The sequence below is a fragment of the Mauremys reevesii genome, linkage group 13 (assembly GCF_016161935.1).
Source record: "Mauremys reevesii isolate NIE-2019 linkage group 13, ASM1616193v1, whole genome shotgun sequence".
NCBI classification, from domain to species: Eukaryota; Metazoa; Chordata; order Testudines; family Geoemydidae; genus Mauremys; species Mauremys reevesii.
In genome coordinates, this window is record NC_052635.1 from 15,673,319 (window position 1) to 15,684,504 (window position 11,186).

Below are 11,186 nucleotides of genomic sequence, written 5' to 3' on the forward strand. Positions count from 1 at the left end.
GCAATCGTCCTTCAAGCTGACATATTATAACAATGACTGAAAACAAACAAACAAAAATAAACACACAAACAAAAAATCAAGCCGCTGGGAAAGTATCAGGGACTTCAGCCTGTTTCAACAGGAACAGCAAGCGAGCTCACATTGTTCAGAAATGCTTGATGAGTTTGCAACAAGAAGCCTTTTTATCATCATCCCACTCTGAGCAGACATCCATTCTCCCCAGAGAGGATCAATTTGCTTTGTTCTGATGGTTCCTCTGGGCCAGAACCCTTTGAACCACCTGAGAGTCCCTTCCCTATCAGCAAACAACCCCAGCCTTCCCAAGACAGATGGAGGTAAATATTATTGTGCAGACTGGCTCTGCCTGGAAAGTGAAAAGAATAACAACAGATTTGCAAACGTTTACAGGAGTGATTGCATTACTGCACTATTGTCATGATCATGGGGTTAACTGCACTGCTGCCCCTAGTCTGAGTGCACCAAGCTCAGGTCTTCTCTTGGGGTGGAATCTCATAATCCTCCCACTATTGAACCTGGACCTAATTTTAAAAATAAACATATTGAATCATTTATTATGGTACTACCTTTCTCCATGTCTTTTCTCTAGATGTGAATATGGCCAGTAGTGTACAGGAGAATCTTATTATTGTCATCACAGAATTCATCCTGCTGGGATTTGGTAACCTCCATGAACTGCACACCTTCCTTTTCATGGCATGTTTAGTTATTTACCTTGTAATAGTGATTGGGAATCTCCTCATTATCACAGTAGTATTAGGCGATGGTTGTCTTCACACTCCCATGTACTTCTTCTTGGGTAATATCCACCTTGGAGATCTGCTGTACCTCAACCATTGTCCCCAATATGCTCAGGACATTCCTAACATTCCGGGAAAAGGTTCCTTTCTTGGGGTGTCTGGCTCAGTTGTATATTTTTGGTTCAATGGTAGTTATTGAATGCTGCCTCTTATCATGTCCTACGACCAGTATTTAGCCATCTGCAGTCCTCTGTGCTATGCAGCTGTTATGAACTTTAAGGTTTGCCTTCGGTTAGCAGTTGGTTGTTGGTTAACTGGACTTCTGGCTCCTCTGATAACAGTAGTTTAGACATCCAGACTATCATTTTGTGCTTCCAATGAAATTGACCATTTTTTTTGTGATTTTGTGCCTCTGCTAAGACTGTCATGTACAGACACTCATGTGATTCAATCTCTGTCTTTCATGGTCTGTGCCTGTGTGGGCCTCATCCCATTTTTACTAACCCTGGCTACTTATTACAAAATCATACTGACCATCTGGAAGATCCCTTCCACCACAGGAAAACAAAGAGCTTTCTCCACCTGCTCCTCACACCTTATAGTCGTTAGCATTTTCTATGGGACTGTCATTATGGTCTATGGGGCCCCGATTGGAAGCCAGTCACCGGAGATAAACAAAGTCTTCTCCATGTGCCGTGGTGTCTCCCATGTTCAATCCCATCATCTACAGCCTGAGAAACAAGGAGGTCAAAGAGGCCTTGAGAAGGGTTACAAGGGAAGCTGTCAGTCTCATAAAGAAAGGGAATGTCAAATAAGGCAACGGGATGGACTGAAATGAGGGAACAATTAGCGTCACAAATGTTTTGAAGGTTCCATCTTAAGTTTTCAGCTGCTTATTTGTATGTTCTTTTTTAATATTCCATTGGTCTATGCTAGTTTATTCAGCTTTGCGTAACCATGTGTGTCATCCATCGTGTTCCATTCTATGCTATTCAGGTTCTTAAACCACCCTTATCAGCTTGCAGAAGTGCATTGAACAACATAATCAACATCTGCCACCTGTGGTTCTTTTTCTTCCTTTCTCTCCCTGAAGGGAAGATTATGGGAGGTTTTAATTTTATTCTGTGATTTGCTTCATGTTAGCTGGTGCTCTGTGCATTTGCCATTAAAGTCAAGTTTGAAGAAGTGTGTCTGGCACGTGGAGCAGAAAGTGGTGATGCTTTGTGATGGTGTGGCGTTGCACTCTACATGATTTTATGAAAATATGCTAATGAGTGTCAATATAATGGAACTGGAATATGTTTCATGCAAAAGGTCTCTTGTAAGGTATCATTGCAAAGCTTATAATCTCCTGAGTGTGGTCATCCTATTTGTATAAATGTACCACTTTTGTATCTGAAACTATAAATATGAAATACAACTCTGTGGGCCTATTGTAATTATGCAACGTGTCAGCCATTAATGGTGGTTTGGAATCTTGATGGCTCCCATCAACCAGGATGATTATAGATGGCTCTGTTTGTTTGCAGGCCTTCCTGTGAATGTGGCTGGGAGAAATGAAGGCCTGAAGTGTTACAGTGACATGTGATCATGTCACCTGAACTGGAATCCATCTTTAACCTGGTGCTTTTCCATTTAGAAGGAAGGGTGGGAACCCAGAGAGGGACAAAGGATTCCCGCCTTGTGCAAAGCTATAGAAGTGAGTGAAACAGAAAAAAGGAGGCTGCAATCATGAGAAATCCCCTAGCTACCACCTAAGCTGGATCAAGGGCTGTACCGCGGAAAGGATTGTGCCCAGACTAGGAAGGCATCTAGTCTGTGATAGAAGCTTATTGAAACATTTCTGAGGGTAAGATTTCATCTGTAATCACTTTCTTACTGTATTAGGTTTAGACATGCACATTTTATTTTATTTTGCTTGATAATTCACTTTGTTCTGTCTGTTACTTGGAACCACTTAAATCCTACTTTTTTATACTTAATAAAATCACTTTTTACTTATTAATTGACCCAGAGTATGTCTTAATATCTGGGGGGGGGGCAGCCATGCATATTTCTCTATCAGTGTTATAGAGGGTGAACAATTTATGAGTTTACCCCGTATAAGCTTTATACAGGGTAAAAGGGATTTATTTGCGGTTTGGACTCCATTGGGAGCTGGGCTTCTAAGTGTTGGAGACAGGAACACTTCTTAAGCTGTTTTCAGTGAAGCCTGCAGCTTTTGGGGGATGTGCTTCAGACCTGGGGCTGTATGGGCTAGCATGTCTGGCTCAAACAGACAAGGTTCTGGAGTCCCAAGCTGGCAGGAAAAACAGGTTAGAAGTAGTCTCAGCATATCAGTTGGCAGTCCCAAGGGGGTTTCTGTGATCCAACCCATCACAGGTGGTTAGATTCTGTGGAAGTTCCTTCCACAGTCTCATACCAGCCAACGAGAAAGCTCCATCTTCTGCGCAGACAAGCTTTACACTGGCCACTGGGCAATTTCACTGCATCTGAGAAACAGAATTTTCATTCTCAGTCCTCAGGGACCAGATTTTTAGAGATATTTAGGTGCCTAGTGGGTTTGTCAAAAGCGCCCTGATGCCCAACAGCCATTGATCTCAGTGGGTCTTTGGTGCCCAGATGCTTTTGAAAATCTGACTAGGTGCCTAAATATCTTTTCAAATATGTCCCTTAAATATGTTTGGAAATCTGGACTTAAGTCACTTTTGAAAAATGACACTTGGGGTAAAATTTTCAAAAGCACCCATGTGATTTAGGAGGCTAAGTCCCATTGACTTTCAATGGCACCTATGCTCCTAAATCACATAGGTGATCATCTAGAAGGGGAAACATTCCTCTTGTCAGTGCTCTTTGCTGATAACTACTGAAATGTTCAACAAGACATCACACATGTTCTACCTCTTTGTCTTTTTAATTAGCACTTTAGAACCTGTAGATGGACATAGGAAAGTTTGAATAATGGAAAAAATATTCTTAAAAGGTGGGATTTTCAAAGGAGATGAAGGAAACTAGGTCCACAAATCCCACTGAAAGTCAAGGGGAGTTAGGTGCCTAGCACTCCTTCTTTGAAAATCCAAGCCTTAGTCCAAAACAAATCTTATTGTTACTGAAATCTTTGACTTCTGTGCATTGAGAGACTCATCCAAAAAAGACCACCACACCTGGTATAGCATGAGTAGAACTACAGAAATAGGTTCAAGTTCCAGGCAGCACTTAGCTTGGTGTACTCTCAGGAGTGCAATCTGGGAAAAGCTACTATCCACCCAGCACAGGCTCCTCAGCATGTGACACTAGCCTTTATGCATGTTCAGTAAAGATCTCTTTACTACAATGCTGCCTGCCTGCTGCATTATTTTATAGACAGGGCTGGTTGAAACCAGTACTGCCAGACCTGAAGCTGCTCTGGACCTCCAGCTGGCAGCAATTCCAGTCCTTGAGCTAATAGTTAATGGTCTTCTTGGGTTCCAGTGATCTCGGGAATCTCTAGCCTGGATAAAAAGGTAACTTAGCCATCATAGTAGACACATCTCTTGGTTCTGCATCAATAAGCTGCTGAATCTACAGGGCTGTCTGTCTCCAACTTACATATTATTAGCCTTTCCTCCCTGAGCTCTGATTGCTCTGGCTCAGGTAATGAATGTGTGGAATCTACATGATTGCTTGCCCTTAATGGAAACTTTCTATAAAGTTTCAGAAACAGTTACTGACCAAGTCCAGTAACTGCCACATCCCTCCTCTAGAGGTCAGTCTCTATACTCTGTACATATGCAGAAACAGAGGATTCAAACTAAAATCCATATCTCATCTCCGTTGATTCTCCCCCTTTCTTTAGACTTAAAAAAAAATAAGAACACAAGAACGGCCACACCGGGTTAGACCAAAGGTCCATCTAACCTAGTATCCTGTCTTCCTACAGTGGCCAATGCCAGGTGCACCAGAGGGAATGAACAGAACAGGTAATCACCAAATGATCCATCCCCTGTTGCTCATTCCCAGCTTCTGGCAAACAGAGGCTAGGGACACCATCCCTGCCCATCCTGGCTAATACCCATTGATGGACCTATACTCCATGAATTTATCTAGTTCTTTTTTGAACCCTGTTATAGTCTTAGCCTCCACAACATCCCCTGGCAAAGAGTTCCACAGACTGACTTTGCATTGCGTGAAAAAATATTTTCTTTTGTTTGTTTTAAATCTGCTGCCTATTAATTTCATTTGGTGACCCCTGGTTCTTTTGTTATGAGAAGGAGTAAATAACACTTTCTTATTTACTTTCTCTACACCAGTCATGATTTTATATATGTCTATCATACCCCCCTTAATCATCTCTTTTCCAAGCTGAAAAGTCCTAGACTTATTGATCTCTCCTCATACAGAAGTTGTTCCATACCCCTAATCATTTTTATTTCCCTTTTCTGAACCTTTTCCAATTCCAATATATCTTTTTTGAGATGTGGTGACCAAAAGTTGCACTCTAAGTATGTGGTTTACATGTACTCTTCTTTAAAAAAACCAATGTTAATACTTTTTCCATTTATAATTGAAATCTTCTCCTTCACTAGAAACCTTAACTCTGACCTTTAGTTACATCATACAACTGCCATACAATTATTATTAAGGCATTTAAGTATCTGCATTAAGTATCTGATTTTTAAGCGCATGTTTGATTTCTTTCTTTTTTCTCCATCATGGTGTCACTATAGTGCAGTTAAGGGGCTCTGGGTGCATTAACTGTGCATTTCCAAACCTTAATATGTTTAGATTTCTTTTAGATTTAACATGAACTGTGCATTTCCTTAGTTTGTAATGCCTGGTGTGGAGATAATTAAAGTATTCCTGTAATGAAGTTGAATTTCTGATATGTTCTCTCAACCAAAACTCTATTTTATCTTTTTTTTCCCCTGGGGATTGTTCTGTGATCACCTCAGGGGTGGTAGAGACCCTTATTCCTCCTTCCTCAGGGGCTCAGTGACTCACCTTGGAACCAAAGAGGCCCTGGGTTCATTGTGCTTGGTGCTTCCATCTAGTGGCTGGGTGTATAATTTAATAAACAACCACAGTGACCTCTACGACATTACCGATCATAATTGTAGGGAATCCAGGGCCAAGTAATTAAAATACTATGACAAAGAAGTTTATTCCTGGGGGGAAATGGAGGAAAAGTAAAAAGAGAAAGGGAATAGGTGAGGGAATAAAAGTTATCAAATAAATGAGTGACCATCTTATCCCTCAAAAGCCAGAAGCAAAGTAAACATATAGAGAAGATGCCCCCAAAGTTTCTCCACGAGCCTCAGCCATGGAAGAAACGGAATGTTTCCCTTCACAGGGAAGCCAGAGCACCTCTCACTGTTGTGTGGAGTCCCCTGTTTTCCCAAACAAAGGACCTTCCTTTACATATTCTTCTTTCCCACCAGGTTCCATGCATGGCCCTGGCATCCATGTTCCCCAATGTGTCCAACATTGCCATTAAATCCTTCTTCTACACCCACATCCCTGCTCATACACCCTGACCCCCATTTTTGCCCCTCTCATGCCAGCCCATGCTCTGGTTCCTGCTCACCTACTATCCCCTCCTGCTCAGCCCCATTTCCCTTGCCCTGTAATTCTTTCTTTCTTTCTTTCTTTCTTTCTTTCTTTCTTTTGTGGTATCTTTGAAGGGCAGAGTGGAGGTTGCATCATCTTTTTTGTGTTGCATAAACTTTTTTTTCATGTTGAGTTTTTTTCATGAACAGTTCCATTTTTTTTAAAAGGGCCATTTTTCTATGAGACTTCTTTTGTGAAAAATGTCCATCCAATTTTCAGTTGCATCTGTAGTGGGTAAAGTATCCAAGGTGTGAGTCGTCACTGGAGTCTGATGACCTGGGACAATTGTCTCCCTTCTCTATAACACCAATGCTCTGAATTGCTTCGGTTCTGTTTATAGATACTATATCCCATTCCAAACTAATGTCTAATTTGTTGTGTTATTTAACCGTCTATGGGTTTGTTGGACCGTGAATAATAGTGAACCAAATTTTCAGAATCATGGTGCCCAAAACTCAGTGGCTTTAGTAAAATACAATATTTGCTAATCAGGGTTTTATTTATTTAAACTGGGAGTTTCAAATAAATTTAATGGGTGTTTGGTACCTATCTCCCTTAGGTCCCCAGCTTTATTTATTTACTTTTCCCAGCAGCTCTTATATGTTCAGTAAAGCTTTGATCTCCATAGGGAACACTTGGCTTGTTTGTGCACAAACCAGAAACGCTCATGTGTTTCACAGCTTCTGCCCCCAAAGGATCCACCAAGAGAACAGAAATTGGTCTCCACCAAGGATTCAGAGTGCTAATGTGATAAAAAGGCTCCTTTGTTACAGGGGCTCAGAACAGCCATCCAGATTTTCAAGCCAGCAAGAACTTGCTCTTCTCTTTCTGTTTGAACTGACGGAAATACCTGATATGTCTCCTCAGTGCACTTCCACTCCAGTCATTGTCACAGGCTTTCCAAGATGAGGACAAAAGACACCCACATTTGAGCTGGAAGGGAATAGAATGAGACAGCCAATAAAGGTAAGACATTCAAACTCCCTTAGCGCATATGGAAAACCCAGACTCCAGCCTCTGAATCCACAAATGCAAGCACACAGAATAACCCTAGTATATTATGTTTGCAAGACAACACAATCCAGGGAGTAGGTTACTAGGTTAATATTCAGCACTTCTATTTCCAGCTCTGCCACTGATGGCTACAGGGCATCAGACAGGTCATTGCCCCTTTGTCTGTCTTGTTCATTTAGATTAGTTTTTCGGTTCAGGGATTGTTTCATTCTATGTTTGTGAAGTTCCTAGCACAATAGGGCCCGAGATAAGACAAATAATGATATTACTTTTCTTTCTTTATTTCTTTCTTCTCCCCAGAAATGTGTGTCTAACACTGCTCAAGACCCTCTTGATCAGAGTACGCTCATTAATGAGTTTGTCATAACATCAAAGGGTATGAATATGCACTAGCCTTTGTAACCTGAGTAGACTCCCCAAACTTCAATCAAAAACACTCCAGCTTAGATAAAACATTAAAATAAGTTGGCTAACTAAAGAGAGAGCGATTTTAAGAGATTGTAAGTGGTATAAGCATAGAAATTCAGAATTGATTGCCAAAGGAAATGAAAGATTAAAAAATGCAAGCTATTTCCTAGACTTTATCAGGTTATGTCAAATTTGATGCAATAAGGTTTCTCTCACCCCAAAAAATACATGAGTCTGTGCTAACTGGAAATGTTTTCCAGTTAGGACCACTTCCCCCAGTTCAAATGGTTCTGTGTCTTCCAAACAATCTTGTTGCCTTCAGTATAGGTGGGGGAGGAGAAATGGGCGGATGATGTCGCTGTCCCTTCTTTTATACTCTCTTCCAGGTGCTGGAACAATCATTGCTGTGTAATGGGGTTAGGCAGCCCCATTGTCTACGTGCCCTGCATCCAATCCTTCATATGAATTGTAAATTTTTGCTTATACCAGTTATCCCCAAAGAAAACAGGAGCATGCTGACGTCTCTTAAAGGTGAGGTCAGGATGACAGTGTGATGGCTAGAGATGTTTTGATCAAACCAACAAGGTAAAGGGCGGTAACTGACCATGTCAGAAGGGCAGTAACTAGCTACATCAGAGGGCAATACATAACTTGTTTGGACTGGTGTATAAAATGGAGTCTCAGAAGGAGTGTCTCTGTCCAGCCCAGGAAGGAGTGGCAAGTCCCACCACTGACTGAGCTGGTCTATTGTCATGGGCATACATGTGCTAGTGTAACTGTAGACGTTGATCCAAGGAGCTATGACTGTGCTTCATTGGCAATAAATCTGGCTGGGTGCCTTTGCTACAAACCAGCTCCTCTGGTATCACTGGGCAGTTAAATCGGAGCCTGCCATATGGGCTATCTGGCCAGAGCCAGTGCAGGATGCAGAGAGAACAGAGAGAACGCACACATATAGCCAACAACTGACAAAAACAACCTTTGAGTACACGAGGCTTGACACATAAGGCTTGTGTCCACAGTTCCATTGTTATTTCCAAGGAGCTGGTCTGCGGGCGTTTCCCATACTCACAACATGTTTCAGTAACAAACCTGTAGCTAAATCTCATAACTTCATATACAATGAAAATACATATATTTCAACAAGACAGTAACTTTCAGTAGATTGTGACTTTTCCAATGTTACCTCACAAGCCATACTTTATACACAAGACATTATAATTTGTTAAAAGTGGTTACTAATGTAGTGTAGACTAATGCAATACAGTCTGTTGGACAGACAACCTGATTGACTTCAGGGAGTTGGTTCCAGTACCAAGATTTTCAATGACAGGAGCCAGTGACAAGCAGTAACATACAAGCACTAAAATAAAGACAGTCGTCTAGTCTGAGGTTTCAAAAGAACCTATGGGAGTTAGCTGCCAATCTCATATGTAAGGTCATTAGGATGTGGTCTCCTAACCCTAAATCCATATTTAGGCACCTGCCTGATTTTCAAAGATTCCAAGCACTCAGTAGTGTTGTGCTGGAGATAGACCCTGTTTCCTACTGCATCATGGTGGAATGGAAAAAGCATCCTCATGTCAAAAATCCAGTGGAAGCTCCTGCCTTCTCCCCTGTGAGGCCAGGATTTTCAAATCAGCCTATCAGAGTTTCAGTGGCATTTGGGTGTCTAACCCCCTTAGGCTGCTTTAAAATCCCAACCTCCATCCACAGGAGGAAGCCTCTTCTTGTGGATCATCATATCAGGAGAGCTAGTTGTCTCTCTGCATTTATATACACCCCACTCTCTCACAGCATCATGAAGAAATGCAGAGCTCTATAATTATTCTCCTTCTTTGTACTACTCTGACTGAGTACAGAAGGCCCTTACAAATGCAGCCAGAAAACACCACCTCTAAGGGTTTGATTCCATCCTGTCCCGTTGCATTCAGAATGGGACCATTGACATGGCAGTGGATGGCACCTTCAGCCTGTTTGCTTTTCTCCTGCTTTGCCTTCTTCCCTCCACAGCAATGGAGAACCAGACAGCGGTGAGCGAGTTCGTCCTCCTGGGCCTGACCCATCTCCTGGTACTACAGCACCCTCTCTTTGTTCTCTTCCTCCTGCTCTACGTGACCAGCCTGTTGGGTAATGGGGCCATCATAGCTGTGGTGCTGGCTGAGCCCCGGCTCCACACCCCCATGTATTTCTTCCTGGGCAACCTCTCCTGCCTGGACATCTTCTACAGCACAGTCACCATGCCCAAGATGCTGGCCGGCTTCCTCTCAGGGCAGCAGACCATCTCATTTGCAGGCTGCCTGGCCCAGCTCCACTTCTTCCACTTTCTGGGCAGCAGTGAGGCCGTGCTGCTGGCTGTCATGGCCTATGACCGCTATGTGGCCATCTGCAACCCGCTGCGCTACAGGCTGGTCATGAGCCCACAGACCTGCCTGTTCCTGGCAGCGGCCATCTGGGGCACTGGCTTCCTACATGCACTGATGCACACAGTCATGACATCTCAGGTGCATTTCTGTGGCCCCAACATTGTCTACCACTTCTTCTGTGACATCAAGCCCCTGCTGAGCCTGGCCTGTAGCAGCATCCGCCTCAACTTGGCTCTGCTCAACTTTGTCACCGGGAGCATTGCGCTGAGTCCGTTCATCCTCACACTTCTCTCCTACCTCTACATCATCTCCTTCCTTCTTCTGAAGTTCCGCTCGCAGGAATGCAGGAGAAAGGCCTTTTCCACCTGTGCCTCCCACCTCACTGTGGTGTCTCTCTTCTATATGCCAGTCCTTGGTAATTACCTGATTTCCTCTCCGGGTTCCCCCTCTGAAAGAGACATGATATCCACCCTCATGTACTGCATCATCACCCCAGTTCTGAACCCCCTGATCTACACCCTGAGAAATGAGGAGGTGAAAACAGCACTAAAGAAATTCCTGAACAGAAAACTTTACCCTTAAAGAATATGAATTAAATGAAGGCAAACAATGTTCAATTACAATTAAAGCATTTTAGTCTTTGTTGAGCCCACTGATTTTTAAAAACCCTTTGCATTTCTTTTCCTGGTGTCACTACAGGGTAAAGTTAAGGTTGTTTGGCTAGCATAACATCATTTCTCATAAGATGTTTGGATTTTCTTTAAATTTAATGGTGAAGGTCCTGTGTGTATTTTGGGAAAATTACAACATCCTTGTAATATATTTATCCATAAATTACTGACATGTATTCATGCACTCCATCTTAATGTCTGCTGATGGAGACATTTTCAGTTAGAAACATAATGGGTGGAAGGAAGGGGGACTGACCATTATTTACATAAAATAAATAAAAACATTCAAATATTACCCATGCATAATATTTCAGTGTGTTTTGACTCTATGGGTAATTACAGAACTCTGTGACAGGACAGAGTTAAGGTTAGTTGGGTGCCCT

At 42.4% G+C, this 11,186-nt stretch overlaps 1 protein-coding gene and 1 pseudogene across 1 annotated transcript; both read left to right on the forward strand.

Annotated features, from left to right (window-relative positions):
* The first annotated feature begins 615 nt into the window (after positions 1 to 615).
* Positions 616 to 1,573, forward strand: LOC120380436 (annotated as a pseudogene).
* Positions 1,574 to 9,781: 8,208 nt separating this feature from the next.
* On the forward strand, positions 9,782 to 10,714 carry LOC120381223 (olfactory receptor 12D1-like). The gene has a single exon (XM_039499364.1). The coding sequence runs from the start codon at positions 9,782 to 9,784 to the stop codon at positions 10,712 to 10,714; it is 933 nt and encodes a 310-aa protein (XP_039355298.1).
* Positions 10,715 to 11,186: the final 472 nt, after the last annotated feature.

Coding starts and splice junctions, on each gene's coding strand:
- LOC120381223 (XM_039499364.1), top strand. CDS start 9,782: ATGGAGAACCAGACAGCGGTGAGCGAGTTCGTCCTCCTGGGCCTGACC.